The 22,788-nt window shown below is 32.1% G+C and overlaps 4 protein-coding genes across 4 annotated transcripts in view; 2 read left to right on the top strand and 2 right to left on the bottom strand.

Moving 5' to 3' along the window:
- Positions 1 to 60: 60 nt before the first annotated feature.
- Positions 61 to 1,718, top strand: LOC123708066 (BTB/POZ domain-containing protein KCTD5). Its single transcript, XM_045658554.1, has 2 exons — positions 61 to 296; positions 375 to 1,718. Exons 1-2 carry the CDS (start codon positions 96 to 98, stop codon positions 825 to 827), a joined length of 654 nt encoding a protein of 217 aa, XP_045514510.1. The 5' UTR covers positions 61 to 95; the 3' UTR covers positions 828 to 1,718.
- A 136-nt stretch (positions 1,719 to 1,854) lies between these two features.
- On the bottom strand, positions 1,855 to 5,990 carry LOC123708065 (serine/threonine-protein kinase N). The gene is made up of 2 exons (XM_045658553.1): positions 4,433 to 5,990; positions 1,855 to 3,938 (listed from the first exon to the last, which is right to left on the bottom strand). Exons 1-2 carry the CDS (start codon positions 5,737 to 5,739, stop codon positions 2,141 to 2,143), a joined length of 3,105 nt encoding a protein of 1,034 aa, XP_045514509.1. The 5' UTR covers positions 5,740 to 5,990; the 3' UTR covers positions 1,855 to 2,140.
- Positions 5,991 to 6,498: 508 nt separating this feature from the next.
- On the top strand, positions 6,499 to 8,733 carry LOC123708929 (glucose-induced degradation protein 4 homolog). Its single transcript, XM_045659947.1, has 4 exons — positions 6,499 to 7,089; positions 7,241 to 7,408; positions 7,547 to 7,779; positions 8,087 to 8,733. The coding sequence occupies exons 1-4, from the start codon at positions 6,943 to 6,945 to the stop codon at positions 8,148 to 8,150; spliced, it is 612 nt and encodes a 203-aa protein (XP_045515903.1). The 5' UTR covers positions 6,499 to 6,942; the 3' UTR covers positions 8,151 to 8,733.
- Positions 8,734 to 9,842: 1,109 nt separating this feature from the next.
- LOC123708841 overlaps positions 9,843 to 22,788 on the bottom strand; it is a 29,568-nt gene continuing 16,622 nt past the window's right edge. The window contains exons 2-5 of the mRNA XM_045659766.1: positions 17,479 to 17,555; positions 12,686 to 13,195; positions 12,292 to 12,465; positions 9,843 to 12,164 (exon numbers count right to left, since the gene is read on the bottom strand). Coding sequence (XP_045515722.1) covers positions 11,115 to 12,164; positions 12,292 to 12,465; positions 12,686 to 13,186 — 1,725 coding nt within the window. The 5' untranslated portion in view covers positions 13,187 to 13,195; positions 17,479 to 17,555 and the 3' untranslated portion in view covers positions 9,843 to 11,114. The remainder of the gene's footprint in view (positions 12,165 to 12,291; positions 12,466 to 12,685; positions 13,196 to 17,478; positions 17,556 to 22,788) is intronic.

Genomic DNA, 22,788 nt, shown 5'->3' with positions numbered 1-22,788 from the left:
AATCAACTGTCATTTATATGACAGCGTTGTTAACTATGCTGTACAATAATTAATAACCATCATTGTCCATTGTATTTGTTTATGGTATACTAACCATGGCGGGTCACGTAGGTGGCGGTGCTTTTACTAATGAAAATATACAAAGATATAACAATGAAAGACGAAGTAGTAAACAGTGGGTTAAACTTAATGTTGGCGGTACATATTTTCTTACAACCAAAACTACTTTGTCTAGGGACACTAACTCATTTTTGTATCGATTAGTACAAGAAGACAGTGACTTAATTTCAGATAGGGTTAGTTTTTGGTGAAATAATCATGTTATAAACATGTTAAAGCATTATATTTGTAATCTTTGAATATTATTGTTTTAGGATGAAACTGGAGCTTATTTAATAGATAGAGATCCTACGTATTTCTCTCCAGTACTCAATTACTTACGGCACGGAAAGTTGGTCATCAACAATGACATTGCTGAAGAGGGGGTTTTAGAAGAAGCAGAATTTTATAATATAACAGAGCTTATTAAGTTAGTAAAAGAACGAATATCTCAAAGAGAAACAGGACCTTCGAAAGACTCCAAAAATCACGTGTACAGAGTCTTACAATTTCACGAAGAAGAGTTGACGCAAATGGTTTCTTCTATGTCTGATGGTTGGAAATTTGAACAATTGATAAATATTGGATCTCAATATAATTATGGTAGTGAAGACCATGCTGAATTCCTGTGTGTGGTTAGCAGAGAATGTGGTAACAATCCAAATAGCAATGACATAGAACCTACAGATCGCGCAATGGTTCTGCAACAAAAGGGCTCAAGAATTTGAAATTACACTTGAAGTATCAATACTGTAAGTGATAATTAAGACATTTTAAGTGAAATGTTGTACATAATATTGCATGAAGTTATGTGAAAGTGTTTACAATTCTTTAACTTTAAGTATGCATTGCATAAATTCAGTTATATGATTTTACAGCTTCTTATATAAGTTAATTCTGCCAAAGTGATGAATGATATTGTCTTCTCAATCTTATTATCCGCCAAATACTCAGTTTCTACAAAGCTTAACATATATTGTATGTAAAATAGACGAATATTACTACAATTGTTTACAGTAAAATGCTGTATTTAAAATAATGTTTATGGGTGTATGTTCTTTGGATGATCAAACATGTTTGCTTGGTTTTCTGATTAATGATTCTTATTATAAAACAGATAAGAAATATCTCCATATTTAAAATAAAATATGACTGATATTATTGTTACTTGCTGAGAAAGATATATTTCATAATTTATATAATAGAGATATTCCAGTGAATAAAATCATTGCTCAAAGAGATTTCAACCAAGTCTAATGTTTAGTACAGATACATGCCCTTCAATGTTTTGGATTACAATATTTTTGTATATTAAGGTTTTGTTTATAACTTAAATAAAAGACACTGCCTCTGTAAAACATTATAATACGTGTTTGATGTACTTATACTATAATTTGACCCAATAAACATAGCAAACAAAAGAGTAGGTTTATCTTTAATGTGTGTAATTTCAAAGTGCCTCCTTGTTAAATACCATAGCATCTTTGTTTATCTGTATTTTAGACCTAAAATTTAAATTATAATTAATGTGAGTCATTACTTAAACACTAAGAGACTTAATAAAGACACCTTGTTAAGCCTCTTAAAAATACAAATTGTAACTAGGTGGTAGTTATTATAAAGCATAATTACTATAGTAATTTACATTTCTTAGATAAAAATAATAAACAATTATTGTTGTTGATAACTTTATTTCACAGTTTAAAGTAGAGAATTGACTGATGATTGTAAAGATTTATTTGACACACACTTCACTTAAGAAATATATTCAGGTTAATCAAATATAACTACATTATATGTATGATGCTTTTAAAAAAATAAAGGTTTTTACTATTAAAAACTTATTTAACCTACACATTTCATAAAATATTGCATTTAACTGCATTAAATACAAGTCAACATGAGTATCTCCAAAGATACTTTTAAGAATAGATTAGAGATATATCAAAATACAGTTTCACTCATATTAGTTAAGGCAATGGGGTTTATTGTATTTCATAAAGAATTATTAATCTATCAACTTGCTTTATCAATAAGCTGCCTAGCACCAGTCTGCCATATATGTAAAATCAGAAAAAAGTTTATGGTCAGTTGTACTCAGAGGTCTTGGCTCTTTGGGAGGAGTGAGAACAGCTGCTTCAGAGGTAAACTCACTATCAAAATTACTGACATCTTCTAGATTATTGATAGTTGGCACAAATGGTGGTTTTACTTTTCTCAAAAGTAACTGTTCCCAGTCAACATTTCTGAAGAAAGCCTGCTTCTTAACATCTTCAGCATCTCTTTCTGAGGAACCTAGACGTCTTTCAGGATTCTTTCTTAATAATCGGCGCATCAGTGCAATTGATTCCAAAGATAATGTTCTAGGATATCTAACTTCATCATTTACAATAGAATCAAATACTTCTCCTTCATCTTCTCCAGGGAATGGTGATTCTCCAACCAACATCTCAAATATTAACACACCAAGGCCCCACCAATCCACTGCTCTTGTGTATGATGTCTCAGTTAAAACTTCAGGAGCCAGAAACTCTGGGGTGCCACAGAATGTGCCAGTACGATCACCCCAACCCATGCCCTCCTTGCATAAACCAAAATCTGCTATCTTCACATACCCCTCTGTGTCAAGAAGCAGATTGTCCAACTTTAAATCTCTATAAATTATGTTATTTTCATGTAAATACTGTAGGCCTAATACTACACAAGCTGCATAAAATACTGCCCTGGGCTCTGTGAACACATCAGCGTGTATATGCATCATAAGGTCACCACCAGCAGCATATTCCATCACAAAACACACATGTTGATCAGTTTGAAAGCATGCAAATAGGTTTACCAAAAACGGGTGCCTAATGGCATTTGCAACTTCAAAAATGCGTTTTTCAGACAAGAGAGAATCAACCTCATCTCTAGCAATAATATCACCTTTTTTTAAAGCTTTAATGGCAAAATATTCATTTGTTGGTTTGTATTGAGCTAATATTACTTTTCCAAAATGACCTCTTCCTAAGACACTCAGTAGTCTAAAACTATTCATTGACATTTCACCTGATTGCCTCCTAGAATCTGGTTCCTTACTCATAGTTTCTATGACAGATGATGACCTCGATGAAGACAGGCGCATATTACTTGTTATTTCCACAATTTGATCTTCACTACTTGGGTATTCAAGAAGTAATTTAGGAGATGGAGATGGAGGATATTCTACCAAAGGAGTATTGCAAGCAGAAGATTGTGTATCTCTAGTGTATGAATCTTCCAAAAAGGCGAAAGCTTCTTGTAACTCCTTTTCCATTCTAAGTGTAGAGACATTTGGAGGTGGTTGTACTGGCAGAGTAGGCTTTGGTGGTGGTGGAGGTGAAATAGGCACATGTGGTACAGTTGGTAGACCCAATGGTCTAACACCAGCCATGCCCGTAAAAGTGGCATTGGTATTTTCAATATCTTTATTATCATGGTGTGTTTCAAAGTTATGGTGCTGGTTCTGACTTAGAGCATTTTGAATATTTTGAACAGATGGTGAGGACCTTTTTAATAATCTGCCTAAAACAACAGCAGGTATATGCATTTCTCCATAGGATGGTCGGGGGATGTTTTTGCCTTGTTGTTTGAAAATTTTTCTCTGGCGTTGGAGTTTAGGTTTTCTTGATACAATAGGATTTAAAAACTTAATCTCTGCAAATAACAATCCCTGGGGCTCTAACTCCAAAGCCATTCCATGTCGAATATCATCAATGAACTCTTCTAGTCTCAAAAACTTGACAGCACATAGGCCTCGCCAGTCTTTCCAATGTATTCCAATTTCAAGTTCTCTCGATTTATCCAGCTTAATTGTGAATCTACGAAATATAAACAATAAACATGAAGGAGTTTTTCAGAAGTGTATTTATTTTATTTAAAAAATCGTAAGTAGCTATGGTATTGTTTTATAGCAGGAAGATGAGTATTAGCATTACTGACTGGATCATGAAATTGAAAAGTTAAATGATGCCACCAACTCAGACAACAAATATGTGACTTGCTAATTGATAAGATGCAATGAGTAATCCATATTGTCTAAGAAATTATAAAGATTAAACTTCAAGGAAACAGATATGTAGTTAAGGGTAATTATTGACTATAGTATGTTTTTACTTATTCAAGCATAACATGCTTTGAAAAATGTTATGTTTATGTAAGTAATTTAAAATACTTAGTGACATAATACTATGCACTACTTATTCATCCTATAAAATAAGGCACTGTAATAATCCAATTAGTTACATGTTGTACTATCTAGGTTTGAGAGGCTAACAAAATATATTTATTTGAACAAACAATTATAATTACATACCTCTGGTCCCATGCCTGCTGTGAACATGGCCTCCAACTAGTTTGAGCAACTGTATGATTGTCCAATTTCATTACAGCCATGATTTCATTACTAGTGTCTTCCTTGATGCTGTATGTATATTTCATGGAGTTTCGTATAGCAACTCCTTTGACAAATGATTTAAGGTCTGAAGGACTGGCTAAAGGGTCTCGGCGACTACGTCCTGGAACATCTTCTAGTAGATCCTGGCAGCCCATGAGTCTAACTTCTAATGCTCCAGTTACCTGTACACAAGGACTTATTAAGGGCGCGGGAGATATGAAAGGAGGTCTTGCATTTGTTGCTCCAGATAAACTAACATAACCAGGGCTAGACCCAGTACTGCGTAACTCATGTCCAAGTTCTATAAAAGCAGCACTTTCTGCAGGCAATTCTTGACGCCGCATATCTAGAGACCTACGCAGCAAGTCCAATTTTTGAGTCGACTCTAACAAGTTTGTTTGTGCTTCTTGCAAAGCTTTTTTGTCTGTAACTTTTTTATCACTTTGTAACAGACGTATGGCATTTTTAGATCCTTCAACAACAGCTGCTTCTATATGTAGACGATTCCTTAACTCAGCAATACGTTCATCAAGTAGAGGGTGAATTCCACTCATATCCATATTTCTTCCATCTCCATTAGCTCCAGCATTGTCACCTTTCTGCTGTTTATAGATTTTCGATATCCTTAGCTTTAAATACTCAATTTTAGCTTTCGAATCTGCAAGCATTTGATGAGCTTCAGCAAGTAACTTTTTATCTCTTGACTGGTTGCTACTGGTAATGCTTTGTATCATATTTTCGGCACCTTGCTTTACTTTTAGTTCAATGTTCAATTGTTTTTCAAGCGAAGCAAGTTTACGATCTGTGGTGCCTTCACCGAGTTGGCGTTGTTGCTGCGCTGCCTCCGAAGCCAAGATGATCTCTTCATCATAAGATAAGTCTTCTGGCGATGTAGGGGTTGACTGACCGCGTGATAACAGTAATTGGGATTCTAACTCTTGCAAGTCAGACTTTAATTCATTCAATTTAATATTAGCTTTCTTGACAAGGTTTCCAACATGTACAAGCGATCTTCGATCAGTAGCTACTTCACGCAATTTCTCCGCGCCTTCCTTTATTTTCAACTCTTTACGTATCTCTCTACGTATAACATCCTTGAGCTCTTCCAACTTAGACGGCAATGCTATTTCTGGAATACATTCCGTTTTAATACCATACTTGACACCCAGTTCGTAAAGGACGGGATGACGAATATAATCACTGTGGTAATAACCTGGGTCTGCCATAATTGAGGATGCACTGTCTAACGTCAGTTAACCATAATTATGAGAGAAAATAACACTGTTATTGCTTTTCAATCAAAACTAAAAAACCATGACACTACGATATTCTACATGTATACTTTTTGCAGAAGATTTCATAACGGAAATAGAATATGAAATATTAAAAATGATGCCCTAAATTAAATTAATTACAAAACAATAAATTATGTTGGTCGATCAACGAAACCAACGAGATGACCAGCGACGATAAAAATTTACTATACTTGCAGACAATAGACTTATAAAAGTGTGATCCACAGGTAATGTGATCCATAGAATACGATTAGGTATAAATGAGTAACATTTCCAAATAAAACTAAATACATATATGAATGGGAATTCTATACCACATTACTTAATATTGACTACTAAAGTAATAATTAATGTATAAGTATACTATAGTTATAAAGGTTTGTTATAAAATTAAACCATTTTCTACGGTTTTCATCTTTTTCTTCATACTTTATAACACATAAAATATTTCTAAGAAAAGAAAATTAAAGAAGATATAAAAACATACACAATAAAAGGATATTTAGGTAAAACTCCTACTCTCCCAAACACTCCTAGTGTGGGGGACACTAGGATTCCCTGTGTCGTGGGTTGCCAGTCTCTTCCTTTTGATATGATAACTGTGCTTGACAATAATTTCCACATAACATAATGTTTACGTGTCGGCGCATATTAATCAATAATAAATGGCCAGTCTTAAGTCGTATCGGCTGATTAGAGAAGTTTTATTTAAACTGTTTCAATTTAGAACTATTAGGAATAAATGCAATGTCTAATCTAATCTATCGTCAAAACTTTGTATAAGGTATACTCTTACTCTAACTTGTCTGTGGGTCCAATAAAGCTGAAAAGATGGCTGTGTTTGTGTTACGCTTTCACTTCCTACATTCGCGAAGGATCTATTAAAGATTATGGAAATTGAATTAACTGCATATTCATTTAGTCATTTCTAATATTTTGACTATATGCGTTTATTGATAGCTAATCTATCTATCATTGTTTTAATTAAAAACCTCAAAGAACACCTGTCAAACTCAAGTATAATTTCATACGATTCACATTTCACTGTGTGCTTACAACATATATATAGCGTGGACTGTAGTCATAATAAAGCATCCCTTCACAACAACCGTGTCACTGTTTTAATGGAAAAGAATGCCTGTTAAAGTTGATATTACTCCACCCCCGCCAGCAAACTCCAAACAGCCGGGAGTAACTAAATCTCTACTCTACAACGGCTCAAAGTTTCAAGGGCATCAGAAATCCAAAGGAAATTCGTATGAGGTCGAAGTCGTCCTGCAGGTTAGTAAGAAATACGCAAAAAGTGAAATAAAATAATAGTGAGCAAGAACAAAAATATATTTATTTGTTATCTTCATATAATTGAATAAGTCGTTTATTTATGAAACTTCTTTGTTTTTAAAAAAAAAATTGTTCCTTGTTTGGTTTACAGCATGTCGACGAAGAGAATTCGTATCTTTGTGGTTATTTAAAAATAAAGGGACTCACAGAGGAGTTTCCAACTTTGACAACATTCTTTGATGGAGAAATAATATCAGCAAAATATCCCTTTCTAACAAGAAAATGGGATGCAGATGAAGATGTTGATAGAAAACATTGGGTATGTATTGTTTTATAACATTAAATGCAGATAATACCTTTTATTTATTGTTATGAGTATTAAATGTGAACCCATACTATCTGTAACTTTATGTTACAATTTATTTAATAAATTGTGAATATATTTTTATATTTTCAGAGTAAATTTGAGTTATTTGTTCCATATTTGAAGACATTTAACTCTGATTCATTTGACTATGAATCTTTAGCAAAGGCTGATTATGTGTTTATGAGGTGGAAAGAACACTTTTTAGTTCCAGACCATACAATAAAAGATATTAATGGTGCTTCATTTGCTGGTTTCTATTATATATGTTTTCACAAATCAGCGGCAACAATAGAAGGTTATTATTATCACAGAAGTTCAGAATGGTAAGTAATGTTTTATCTAAAGTTCAATGAATTAAATTTAGGTCAATAGTCTCTAATTGTTTATTTATGTCTAGAGATTAAGTGTAATTTTGAATAGCTGGTAAGTCACAGTCAGTCAAACTGTACAGAATTTTATTTGTATCACATGAAAAATGCATTTATTCAGGATTTGGCTGAACACCAAAAATTTTAATATAAAAAATATATATGTATGAACTTCATTAAGTGTAATTTTGGTTTCCTTTAAAAAAGTATGTACAATGTTTTAAAGCAGTACTTATTTCAAATCCTAAATTACTTTTTACAGGTTCCAATCGCTGACATTAAGCCATGTTCCTGAACACAGTATTCAAATTTACGAGTTCAGATGAAACATCTGTAGTACATAGATGGTTGGAATATTTTAAGAGTACTTAAATGTTCTTTTAAAGTTTTACTCGGAAACCGGCTTAGATTTATAATGAAAGATATGTTCTCCTGCAATTGTAGTATCGCTATTGATCAATAAATAATATTACTTTTGACATATGAACAATATTTAAACCTGTTCTTGCATATACTTTTAATTTGTATAACTTTATCGATAAAATCAGTAGTCAACATATTGTTTTATATTAGTATTGCAATCAAAGTGGAGGGAGCGTAGTTGGCTTTTTAATTAGCACTATTTGGATAAAGGCACTTGATCCAAAATTATTGCAAATGTTGCCAGCTATTATTCAACTATAATTGTGATATAATGTACAAATCATTTGCATATAAGTTAAGTGTTTTTGATTAGTTACTTTGTAGATTGTTCTTTGATTATAGAAGAGGAGTTACCTATTTTTATAGTGTGTGCAAGTACAGGATTGTATGGTATGAACAAGTATAATATATTTGTATTGTAGATTATCCATTATCTGTTATCAGAGGATTTACTATTTTTTTTTCAATAAAATGACTTAAACATAACATGGGTTTCTTTATAAAAAATAGGCAAAAAATGTTGTTGAATACCAAACAATATTTTTTCTTTCAATCATTTTAATATAACACATATTTACAATAAAATACTGGCAATGATAGTAATTGTCTATGATTTGCGGGAGTTAGCGCGCTACTGACAAATTATATGTGAGCTTAGTTAAAATAATATATTTTTCTATATTAAATATCTCTTTACGGTTATGTTTTGTACAGGACAGCTATCGATAATAAATGTATACTTCCATTTATCACGTAGATTTTAAATATCCGTAAATTTCCTATACTACGTAACAAGATCCGTCTTTGAAAAGGTAATTTTGTGTGTATTGTGTTTTTGTATCCTTCGAATTTGTAAATACGTTATTTCGCTTGTTTGTCTCCTCTTCCTATTTCTGTCTTGCTCTATTGAATTGCTAATCGATATTTTATTTGACACTTTCTACATTCAATTTTTTTATCTATTTCAAACGTTTAAATCACGCCGATCTCTTGCCTTGGATTGTAAATAGGTGTCTACATAATTATCATAATGCCGAAATGTTAAATCAAACAATTTTGTTACATATCAGAAAGTAGATTTGGATAGACTGATGCAGAGTGTGGAGAAAGTATGCAGATGTAGATTTGCGAATTTTAACTCTATACAGTAAGTATTATAATTTGTAAGGTATCTGAAAAAAAAAAAAAATATTTGCACTGGTTCTTGTACAAACTAATAAAATTATTAACAACATCTGTCATTGTTGTCTTTACGATAGTAAAGACACTAAATGTCTTAATTCAACATTTATATTTTGAATGACTTACATAAATACATAGTTATCAGTAAAAAGGCAAATTTCATTTTGAAATAAATAAAACTTTATGAATAATTCAAAAACTTGTGGAGAATCGCTGTACAGATAGGCGTTATACAAACAATGAATACAATCAATCAAATTTGAATCTAAAGGATAAGGAAACATTAATTCTTTATATTAATTTATCCATTTATCATTACATTATTTAGAAATCATTGAATATTAATTATTTAAGAACTAATATTTATTTACTTACACTGAAATAATAAATTTAATGTCTAAAATAAGTAGGTAGAAATTATGTATTTAGAATGTCTCATATCAAAATAAATCTTGATAGTGTATTAAAATATACTTTTCGTTCATAGTTCTTCGATAAGTTATGAATTTTCCATTAAATAAAAAAACTGGCAAGTAAATATTATACAAGTAATTCACACACTTTGCACCTGTTTATAAAATGAAAATATTAAATAAAATAAACTGAACGAATAATTTCGGTTTATTTTATTTAATTACAAAAACTAAAAGCCTACAAAATAAAAACACTAAGCAATCTTAGAACAATCAAATTAGTGTGAACAAATTTGATTTTAATGTTTTTAACAGTATTTATTTCATGACATAGCAAAACAACTTCTAGTAGTGACTTGTTATAGAAAAATACATAGAAAAGTTCATATTATTAAAAATAGATTAACCTACCACTCTATCAAGATTTAATACCTAATTTCTTACGCTAAGCTTTGGTGGGATCATTGAATGGGTAGTTCGTTTGCCGGTACAAAAATAATATCGATTTTGACAATACACGCTTTTTATGAGATAATTTCCATTGACAGTGGAAAATACTAAAGCTAATTTCTATTATAGGATCTAATGCGCTTTTTTATTTAATTTCAGTACGTTGGGTTTGCAAACATACCATTGTCATGAATGCCTTCTTAATTAAGTACCTTGGTGGGTGTATAATTTATAGGTTAAAATTTAATCTCAATAAACTCAGACAAATTTAGAAGCCACATATTCCACAAATATTAACTACACCGTAAGTACGTAAATTACTTCTAAATAATGGGGCAAGCCTGTGCCGTTCATCGCAGTTTCAAATTATAATAAAAATGGATTTGACTTTTAGACCTGATATATTATAATAATTATTCTTATTTAATATAGGGTCTAAAATTATACATGATTTTCAGAAACTTCTTGCATTATTTATCTACAATATAATTCACAACAACAAAAATATACACCAAATAAAAATAAATTAATGAATATTAATACAACAATTTACATAATACAAAACAACGATAATACTAAATATTCAGCAGTAAATTAAAACTTTTATGCGTTTATAGTATTTACAAGAACCTAACATGGCTACTGACTTAAAAATAATTATGACTTTAATATTTGGCTTTAAAATAAATAGGCTAATATATCAAAAGCTATGATGAAAATGGTACACAATGCAAAATAGTTATTCTGACATTTTTCCACAGCTTCCAATATACGTCGTCGGGTAACATCAATTTTTATTTAATGTAGGAGAAAGCGAGAAGTCTATCTTTTTGACGCACCCTCGCTGCTAAACCAATGTCTTAGGCCGAGAAGGCTGTACATATCCTGATCGTTAGGGTGAGATCTAATCGGACTAGCGTTCTGTTGTACTTTGTGTGGGTACAGTTGATATGCTGGATACAAGCCTGAGTAAGAGTCAGGTAATCCTGGATAACCACGAGGGCGAAAATAATGTGGATAGGAGTGATGGTGTCTCTTTGGATTCTCATGCATATTGTTGTATACCCCTCCTATTTGATTTCTTCCGGGCCAGTAATCTTGTAAGCGTTTGAATGGATAGTTCGGTGGCGGCGCGAAGTTTTCATTAGGGTATCTGTAATATACTCCAAGTCTTCCTCGAAGTGATTCAGCTAATATTGCCTCTTTAGTTACCTCAGGTTGGTTAAAGGGTGGAATATCGCTGAAATTGTTCGAAACTGTGGGTCTGTTTCGGCGATATTGAAGTTTAGTACGTGTGCCAAGTACTGAGTCCTCGGCCGGATTTCTAAGCCTGTCTTTAGGAAAATTATCGTCTGTCGATACTTCAGCGTATCTACTTATTAATTTTATTGCTTCTCCAATATCGGAGTAATCGTTTTCTGGGTTAAGTTTCGTTGTCTCTGCATTTTTTACTGTAAGAGATGACAGAGACTCTGGCTGATCGGCATTTGTTTGGTTTTTGTTAAGCATCTCAGTATTAGTACCATTTACTGACCCAATGTCTTTAACGGGGTCATTAGAAGCTGCAGGCTCTTCATTTTGAATATCAGTATCATACAAAACAGGGTCTACGTTTACGTGTCCAAAAACTTCCTCCTTTTGTCCTTTGTCTGTGGTCTCTTGTGATTCGGTAGAGTTTTGTATATGACTGTCCCGTTTTGGTTTATCAGGGTATGTCAATAAGTTATTTAGTACGTTGTGTGACAAAATATTTGTATTATCCACAGCAGTATCATTTTGGCGCATATTTTGTTGTTGCAATTTCAGTAGCTCTAATTCAGCTTCAATGCTGGCATCATTCAACATTCCGTTCTCACCTTTTTTATCAATATTCTGAAATAAGAAACAGCTAGATCAGTATAGTAAAGACATTTTATATAAAACAATTAAAATCATAATTATTTAAACAGTAGGTATATCCACGATCTTTTAAATCGAAGAAGTGACTAGTTATATATACCTGATGTGATTGAGGGTCCAGGCCTATAGGTATTGTCAGCTGTAGGGGACCAGGTTCTTCTTCCCCATAGTCGTAAAGATCCTCTGCATTGTTAGAAGGTGTTGAATTCATGAACAATGCATTTAGTTGATCAAGTAATATTCTTTCATGTTCGTCCTTATTTAATGTCACGGTCTGAAATACAAGCAAAATACATGTTTTCAAAAACTAAACTTTTACTTATTTTTTATAATTTGCCATAGACATTTTTATGACTTATGTTCCTTATATTCCATATATATATACTTATATCTTCTTATTAGATGATACAAGTTACATGGCAAATTTCGTATTATAATGACATAGACTGTGTTTAAAAGTTAAAAAAATATTTTTATTACTTCGTTTTAATTACCTGCACACATCCGTTTCTGTCGAGTCTCTGGCCTTTTGGACAAATTAGTGGTGTGATAAAGAGTGACTTAGTAGTGATTCTCCTTGCTGGACCATTGGGGTTACCGCTTTCCGGGCTTTGAAGCCACGAGCGCCACGCTAGTTCAGCAGCTTGTCTGTCTAAGGTACGAGGAGGAGCTCTAGTCGTTGCGACTGGTCCAGGAATTTCTGTTACATCAGTGTTAATGGCATCATTTACTAGAAGAGTGTGACTGGCATCTCCGACCTGACTGATGATATCACCAGGGACAGGATTAGCCGCACTGGGCCGAATCAAATCAGCTTGATCTGCTTCTCTACCTCGGTCAGTTACTTCCCCAACCGGACCGGTTACATCTGAAACCGGGCCGGTTACGACTGTAACCTGACCAGTCCCCTCTGTCACCGGTCCGGCGTACCCTCCGTCTTCTGCCTGCACCAGTGCGCACGACACCAGCAGTAACGTGAACCACTTGTACCACATTGCAAACACCTGGAATGTAATAAATAATTGTTATTAAATAGTAAAAACATTCGCTATTTAAAAGAACAAATATCATTAGTGGTAATTTAGCAAAGCCGGTTAGATAAGCTAACAATGATTAGCCGGCTAATTTAATTAAGGTATTAGGAATATAAAGTAGCAAGTAGTGTATTACAATACGTAGAAATGTTTGAACTATAAATAATCTAAAGGAATTTCCTACTTTATCTTATTTTTTGTGGGAACAAGGTAATGATCATATATTATTCAATGTCGTTATTTTTTTAGAGGCTTTTGTAGGTAGACTAAAATGCATATCTACCATTGCAATTCGTTGTAATGCAATAAACTTTAGTTAAACTAAGGGTACCATAAATTATGTATGGGCGCCGTTAAAGACCTGTCATGTTTAGCTAGATGTCGTGAACGATCTAGAATAAAATGATTCACAAAATGGATCAAGGTTCGGCCTTATTCATTGTGTCAATACGTAGACATAAACGAGATGCATCTACCGTCATCTATTCATTGGAACCCCACAATCTACCTGCTTTTGTTGACGGATCTGATTCTATCGACAGTGACTTTCGATTTCCGACAACTTCTAAGATAATCTTGTGTGGGTTGATAAATAGGTTTAGGATTGTATTTAAACTGATGACTTAACGAAAAATAAGAGAATTTAGACCATTCAACTAGTTGAAATCTGACCTTGAAGCCCTTAATGTGTGAAAGTACCATAATGTGTAGCGTTAAGATTATTTGTAATTTACATAATTTTCTCTAATAAAACCCGCACTAGAATAATTTAAAAAAAATATGTTGAACTAAGTTTTTTTGGCGTTAATTGTTTCGAATTGCATACTAGCAACTTCCTAATACTTGTTTTTGTCTCTCATATGCGGCAGAGGACTCCAGCAACTTAACAACCGACATCAGTTTATAAGTAGGCAGTAGTAGAAGAGTATCAATGTCGACACAGCCAGATTTGGGATGTAGGATGATTATCTTTCGTCTAGTAATTTTTGCATCAAAGGGTAGGAAAAATATTATAAAAAATAAAATAAGGATACAGTAAGATTACATTTTTTTCCAAATATTAGTATTTATATAATGTACATTCATGAAAAAGTGGTTGACTTAATATACTTTGGTAATTTGAGTGTGTAAATAATGTTTTCCTTGACCCTAGTCATGAACACAGTTTAGGCAAATTATTACAATCTGGTACATTAACGTATAATTTAGTGCATAAAACAAGGTCATTGGCTGTTGACCCCGCGATCTATCGCCGGCATCTGGCAATGATCGCACCAGGCGCCTGCGCATCGCACGCGGAAGTGCTTCACGGGATTTGACCGTGTTTCAATAGATGCCTGATTGGAGCTTATTTGATTAATCCACCCTCGATAACGGCACTGCCTTGACACAAACCAGTGTTGTAACAAATTGCAGACACTTGGGATAATCCTGGTTATTAGGTATTATTAGCACGGACGATCCTCGAATGTTGAACCCTACCTTGACATGCATGCGTGAACGAGACGACAGTCGCGGAACGGCGCGGGCGCAGAGTTAGTACAGGGTTGCACACAAATAACTTTCCACTTACTCGAGTCGAGTGCTTCTCAGAATATTCCGTATATGAAATTGAAAGGATAGCCATAGTTAATTACTCGTTCCAGTTAGGCTCGGTTGAGTGACACGCGTGTCGAGTGACCGTTCTCCACAAAGGCGCATCGCTGTTTATCCGCAATGCACTCTAATGCGCTTACCTATTTCGATATGTCTACTTCCTCTAATTAAAATGAATGCGTGAATCAACTTTAGACTAGTAGGGGAGCGTGAGTTACGGACTTTCTTCGTTGACGCTCGGCTAAACATCAACCCTCCTTAGGGCTGACAGGTGGTATACAGATGGTCTTAACGGTTATATAAGGCGTTTATTTGTTTTGGTAAGGCCTTTTGAGATTAAATATTTTATAGTAACAGAGTATTAAAAAGTAGAATTTAGATATTGGATACAGGTAAATATTATTACACAAAAACATAATATTTGAATCGCTCGTGAGGCGATGATGCATAACATTATATGTTAAACGCTAAAAGTAATTGTAGTCAATACTTAATGCTTAATTAGTTAATGTTTAATGCTAAACGGTTATTAGTAGAATAGAAGGGTAACAACATAAAACTAACTTCATCAGTTTGATTCGAATCTCATTGAATTGTATTTCAGCACGATCAATTGTTGTTTTTTGAAATAAAATTGTATAACGAAATAAATTATCTATAGGTTTAAGGTTTTAAGCTAAACCATTAATGCCTATTGTATGGTAATGACCAAACATTGATGTCGTGAAAGTGTCTACTGCTAACTGGTCAGCCACGATGTCGGTCAAATTTGCATATTATGAAGTAACGCACAATGTTTGTTTTGTACAGGATATTCAAGAAATGCATCAGGCGATTGTTGAAGGTTAAGTAATTCAATAACTGTCAAACAGACATTATTTATGCACAAAAAAGAAACTGTAGAATGTGAAGTGAACAATAAAAGATACTATTTTATACTAAAGCCTCCCAATAATATTGTTGATAATACTTATAAAATACAGTTTTTTTTAGTTCAATAGAATAAATGATTATGTTTTCCTATTGTAATTTCAATTTGATACGAATAGAAAAATTTGTGGAATTTACTTCCATTGTACGTACCTATACACAAGTAAACAATAAACATGGACCAAATGGCGCTAACTCGCAAGTAGTGATGTCATTTAGGCAACAAAGTTTCATTTTTTTGTAAATCATAATTTAACTCTTTGTCTTAGCAAGGATCGTTTTTATTAAAAACTAGCGGTCTATACCGGCCTCGCATAACTACTGTATATTAATTTGTTTAAATACATTCTAAAAAAAAACTAATATTACTAATTAATGTTAATGGTGACAGAATTTTCAAGAGATCAGTCCGTTTTTGAGTTTATTCGTTACAAATATCGAAATTTACTCTTTATAATATATATATATATGGGATTTTTTCAGTAGTTTATTTTACTACAAAATGTGCCCCTACGTACAAATAAGAACAGTTCGAAATGTGGTATGTTGTTAATGCTAATTAAAGCTTTCCCCAGAAGCTTACTAATTGAAGTTAAACAAATAACTGTACGAGGTACAAACGTAATTCCTGTTTGGTAATGAGGTATTATGTCATTTAAATCATAAATACTTGACAATAATTTTCTTAACTAAAGGTTTTCATTTTATTATTAAACGCTGTTAGTATGCGTATTGAATAAGTTTTAATTAATTTGTCCTATCAGCCTCGTATATAAAGACAGTCAGAACCCGTACAACATAATATAACAAAGTAAATTGGGTTTATTTGACGTAAAATAATTACAAGTATTATGATCGTCATTTATTTATTTCGATCGGCATTTATTTAAGTTTACCTAAAGGCCTGTTCAGGAACGTTGCGTACTTTCGGAAAACAAAGCTTGAACACAAAAATTGTAGATACAACTATTTTCTTAATTTATTTGAGATCTGTATTGTTTGATTCTTGAGCGATTCAAGATATCACTAGTTTAAGGTTTATATTTTAGAAAAATATGCTTATTGTTTTGAGACATGTCAAATATATAAAAAGTGTCTCATATTGGAAAGTTGAATGGACAGTATTAAAATGAAAATCGTAATGTCATCAGTGTATTTTTGGATGATCGCCCCATTCGAAACGGTGCGAACTTTGCTTCAATTATACACGTCTCATGGTTACGGTGCCCTCAAAATCCAAACTAATATTATACTTGAGAGTGTATGTTTTTCGCACCAAAACTTCTAAAATATTGGGAGGAATTTATAAAACAAGTACTATACTTACTTACCACCAGTACCAAGTACTATACTTACCACCTCTTACTCTTACAAATTTTGTGAATAAGAAGAATAAATAGAATAGTCTAGTGGGAAAGAGGAAGACAAAAAATGGTCTGTAGTTGGTAGGTATTTTGAATAAATAAAATGCTGGTATAATCTTAAAGGTGAACATGAATAAGCAGTATTGTTGGACTTGTTTTACTAAATCATTGTCAGCTTTAACAAGACTGATTAAAATCAAGTTAAAACCAGATTTAGACAAGGGCGAAATAAATGTGTACAAAAAAGGTAGAAAATAATAATAATAACAGTTGTTGTGATTTCAGTGAACTTGTATTTTAATTGGCGGCATTTCGGGGCTAGGGAAAGATCATGAAAAAAGTTTTAAAAAATAAAGTGTTTACCTTGAGGGAAGACGCGCGTGTTCGTGCGCCGCTCACATTATAACCGGCTGTTGCGCATGCGCTTCTCGGCCACGATCCTGAAACAGAAAAATAATTAATCACTCGGCGCTCCACTCAAGCTTATAAACACGAAAGTTTTGATAAAAACTAAAATGTGTGTATTAACCGTTCTGAAAAGTACTTTTTACTAATATTGATACCGTATATTTTTGCAAATTACAGACACGAATATACCCTGAAAAAAAAACCTTTTTTTGGTAGTTCAGTATTTTTATATAAAATAAGTCTTACAAAATTACCCGTATAAATTGTATTAAACAGGTTTTGTATTGATTACTATACGTAGAATAAAAAGATCTAAATAAGAATCATAAATTCATCGTAGGTGTGTCATGGTTGCAGATTTTAATTTATACCCAAACTTCCGGTTTCCACTTTCACAATAAAATAATACCAATTAAATGTAACCCCATGCATTATTCATTAAAACAAGTTTTAATAAATAGGTTTTTAGTGTGTTTAGCCTTAACCTTTTGCATTCTTTTTTAAATTAGTCTGTGTTTGGAAATAGTTAATTTTCATTCGAGACCGTAGTATATTTCGTCATCTTGTTAGTTAAGGTTATCGTAACATTCGAGCACATAATTGATTATTTTTGCTTCATGATATTTTTATTTATATATGCCAAGTCGATTTCTATATTAAATACGATCTGATCGTAAAGTCTTGATACTACTCGATATACTTTATCTGAATCCCTTTATATACTGACCATAAATAATTATCGGCCATAAGTGTTTTTGTTAATAATATCTTTAGTATATTATTAACAAAAACTTAATATAAATATATTATAGATCTACCTTGTCTCCAAATTACTTTATATGTGAAATTGCTATCTCCTGGTAAAATTTGATCGAGTAAAGTTTCATTTATTTTACATTTTACGTCTATAATGCGTTACCATCCACAATCTACCAGATCATACATAAATCGATCTTCATCAATAATGAAGATTATGAGTTAATTACACGAGTCTAAAACTTAAACTGCATGTGATTAAAATGGAAGACATTAAATTATACTCTAACCTAACCTAACCTTGCAACATAACATGCTAACTAACAACTATATTTTTTTTCTAATAAGAATACAAAATTTACGAAGACTTCCGATTTTATTATTATTGGTTCAGATGTGATATATTGAATTGTCGTGGAAGTAAATAATATGATATTATAATCTGTGGTTACTTGACACAGATTAGCAGCACTAGACTAGTTAAGACAATTAAAAACTATTGCGTCAAGGATCATTCTATTATTTATATCCTTGTAAGAATGTATGGAATTCGAAAAGGCAATACGTTTTATGCCTTCTTAAAATTCTTTAAACAAGCCTTAAGAAGAAATTGTTCTTCTTAAGACTTGTTTCAGTAAGTTCCTATTCAGTGTCCCAGAGACATGAATCGTCTGGAACGCTTTCTAGTAATGTGTGATATACCTATTGCGCAGTGGCATACAAACACTAAGAAAGTGGCCGTCCTCGTACTACCAAGGTCGAAACGATAAAGTTTTATGAAATGGAATACAAATATATAAACTATGATCTTTATTATGGCATAGAAAACAGAAATATTACCCATACTTAGCATTGATGAAAATGACACCCTCTTTTACTATTATGTCTTATCAAATTTAGTTAGTTGCCGGATCTATATACTTGAGTTTATAAGTCGAGATTTCTAATCATCATAAGTAAGTCCGGTGTGTGTGTGTAAAATTTTTATCATAATATATTGTCGCAATCACCAATACTAATTAAAATGTATTTATTGCAAGTATTTTCTCATGCGTGATTTAGAGTAATTAAAATAGGCAGTAATGTATATTTACTCCAAGGACTATTGCGCAATTTGCTTTTATTTACATTTCAAGGATTAAAGGTAAGTTTCATTATAGCAATAAAAGCAAAACGAAGAATTCACCACAAAGGGATTAGCCGTCATGCAGACAAAGAGAATGTCAATATCAGTTTGTATGGACAGTAAACACGACTCGATCGACTGGCTCCCGAGAATCAGCCATAGTCCATACAATTCTATAACCACTATACATATATCTATATATCACATGCCTTTTCTTCATCTTATATTCTTCTTCACGTTAACCAATTCGAATTTATTTAGTTATCAGCGAAATCGAATAATCTTTAAATCTCTTAAACAACACGCGGAGAAAACATGTGTTAAAAGGAATTTTATTGTATATTATTATATATTATATTATATATTATTGTATATATATATATATATATATATATAGTATATTATTGTGTAGAAAACAATGCTACCGCATGAAAACCAGAGGATTTGGGAATTACAATTTAAATTGAATACCAAGTGATATTCATTTCTCATGCATGATTGAATTTAATTAAAATTTCAATCAAATTACGACGTTCATTAATTTATGGGTCACAATGAATACCAATAATTCGGCGATTACATGATTGTGGTACGAGGTAAATTAAAAAATATTAAAAACTAAACCACAGTTTGTTTTACTTCCATTACAATATGTAATGTTTATTCAATATATAATATACAAATAAAAGTAAATTCAATAATTCCTTGTAACCTTTCTTCTGGTCACTTGAGCCATAACAAGTCATTGTCATTTGTCTCAGTGTGACAAAGTAAGAAAGAAAGCATCACTAGAAAAAATCCCTTACAAAGTCATTTTAAAACAAAAGAATTCCGAGTTAAGTGAAAAATAGCAGACTGACACATAAAATCCTGTTACATTTGAATCTTAAATTTTCAAATGACATTTTGTATCTCGTATGAGTCAATTAGAATGTGAACAAGAAAGTACCTAGTTATATCAAATCAAAAATCATATTAGGAACTATGTACACTTATGAACGTCAATGTTAAATATAAGGACGATCTTTATTTTAATATGTCAGTTCCCAAATTAAGGGCGTAGAGCGAGCATAAAAAAAATGATTACACTTGCAAAATAATTTTATTTTTTTATTTTATGCTTTTGTTACGTTACGCAAAATATGCTAAATAAGAATATTGACAAATTTCAAGTCTTAATAATGCATTTAATTTGTTTTTGCACCTGGGGAATCTAGATTAGTTTTTACACTAACTCGTCTCTTTAGACTCTTTCTATGGACATTTAGTTATAGTATTTAAAGTATGACTGCGTTGATACGTTTTGCAAATCTTGCTTCCCACATGATGCGGTGTACTCAAGTATGCATAGATTACACGCCAAATTAGGAGTTAGGCTTGATTTGTTTACGGTTAGATTACTTCCGAATATGGATACCTGTGCAATAGTACATCCACGTGCAATGTAATAAAACGATTCAGATTCAAATTATCTACATGCGTAATATTTTTCACGTAAAGCAAGTTGTATCTATGGTCATTTCATTTCAAAGCTTTTAGACCTTGTAAAGTCTGAGGTAAAGTTATTATAATAACTAAAAGAATTATCATCATCTTATTTGAAATTATCACGTAATTTATAAATTTTATTAATTGTAATGTTTAAAAATTAATTATAGTTTAGATTGATTGCTGAAATTTTCTAAAAACGCTCCGTTGAATATATTTATGTTATAGAATGGACTTGTAACAAAACATAGCTTTGTCCCCCAAAATTCTAAGTAGACAATGTCACGGGCTGTTCGTGGCATAAAAGGCTGTTCACTCAGGTACTAAGGTGACTTCGTGACAAGCTAACTTGTTTGAGCAACTAATAAAACCACATGCTCATTTCTTGCTCATCAAAAACCTGTATTAGATTTTTCTCTTTATTAACTATCATTAATTACAAATACATTTAAGTAATAGAAGCGGTCGCGTTAATTGAATGATAAATATTAAGAGCAAAGGTCACATGATAACGATATAAAAAATTAAAATTTTCGTTCATTGGAGTGTAAATGGAGCAATTATAAATGCATCTAATAGGTAACGAGTTGTAAGCGATAACATTGATAATTTCAGGGTTATATTGGCAGCGCGGACGCAGCCCCAGAACAGGAAAGAAGTTTATTAAGGAGACTAAAGAGAATTAAATATATATGTTAAACAGTTATCGAATTTGGATAATTGATTTTTATTCGAAGACGGGCCGAGCATTATAGAGGGGGTTTGGAGTTGAGAACTAAGGTATTATTATTATGAATGTTAAGCCTTAATTGTAGTACATTGCAATGACACATATTAATAATAGAAATGTGACACCCCTGTGATATGCGACAAAAAAATGTTCTAGATTCCGCAAGTTATGATCGTTTTACTCGATTTCAATTGCGTATGTCAACTAGAAGATTATAAATCACAGTTACATGCCAGTTTTATTCCTACAGCTGTCTAGTGAATTGATACAAATGACCTATATTATTTAAATGAAATGTTATTGTTTGTGCTCTATTTTGTACAAATTTTCCAAAGAATAACAATGCTACTACGTCAAATCTCCATTGATAAGGTTTATATAGTAAATTAGTTATATTTGCTACATTGCGTATAATAAATAAACTGTTGGATACTAATATATGTTACAGGCGTTTTTTACTAATGCTTCGTAATCTTTCGTCAATACCATCTACGGGAAAGTTTTACGGGAAAAGCCGTTTTTTTTCTTCTATTTGTGTTTTTATTAATTTGATGCAGTACGCATAGACAGCACCAATGAAAAAGGTTAAGACTAATGTAGTTTTAACCTTTTTCCAAATAATCAAATAACCAAGTTTTTGCTTATCTTTATGAAACACTTTTTAGACGAAATTAAAATTTCGTACATTATGGATAGATCATAGATACATATTTTGATTTATATAACACAGTATTAACCTAACCTACAATCTACTTTTCTAAAAAATCTTCTTCGAAAAATCTCTTTTCTCATGAATTCTATGTTGGAGATTTAATAGCGACCTTCAATAATGATGACGAAGAAGAAGATACGAATGAATAACAATTGAATCCGTGCAATCTAGAAATAAACTAGCATTATTAATGTTTAACAATGTTTTAATTCGGCCAATTTGGAATTTTCCGTTGTTTATGACATGACTTAACTAAGGTTCGCCAGTACAATTAATAAACACAAACCTAGAACTGGGCTTCGTTGATTTAAATATTGTGTGTCGAACTTGTATAATCGAAATCAATTTGAAATTGACGTCGAACCTTATGGTTACTTTGTTATCAAGCAATTTTGTTTTACACTGATGCACTAGGCGCGGATAAGAAGATTGATTCTAATACCTCCATTTCGA

The sequence above is a fragment of the Pieris brassicae genome, chromosome 4, assembly GCF_905147105.1.
Source record: "Pieris brassicae chromosome 4, ilPieBrab1.1, whole genome shotgun sequence".
Lineage (NCBI taxonomy): Eukaryota > Metazoa > Arthropoda > Insecta > Lepidoptera > Pieridae > Pieris > Pieris brassicae.
The sequence above is the reverse complement of the archived record's forward strand: the minus strand, read 5'-3'. Positions and strand labels throughout refer to the sequence as shown.

Coding starts and splice junctions, on each gene's coding strand:
- LOC123708929 (XM_045659947.1), top strand. CDS start 6,943: ATGCCTGTTAAAGTTGATATTACTCCACCCCCGCCAGCAAACTCCAAA. Junction 7,090..7,240: donor AGGTCGAAGTCGTCCTGCAG/GTTAGTAAGAAA, acceptor TTTGGTTTACAG/CATGTCGACGAAGAGAATTC. Junction 7,409..7,546: donor ATGTTGATAGAAAACATTGG/GTATGTATTGTT, acceptor TTATATTTTCAG/AGTAAATTTGAGTTATTTGT.
- LOC123708065 (XM_045658553.1), bottom strand. CDS start 5,739: ATGGCAGACCCAGGTTATTACCACAGTGATTATATTCGTCATCCCGTC. Junction 3,939..4,432: donor CAGCAGGCATGGGACCAGAG/GTATGTAATTAT, acceptor TATATTTCGTAG/ATTCACAATTAAGCTGGATA.
- LOC123708066 (XM_045658554.1), top strand. CDS start 96: ATGGCGGGTCACGTAGGTGGCGGTGCTTTTACTAATGAAAATATACAA. Junction 297..374: donor GTGACTTAATTTCAGATAGG/GTTAGTTTTTGG, acceptor TTATTGTTTTAG/GATGAAACTGGAGCTTATTT.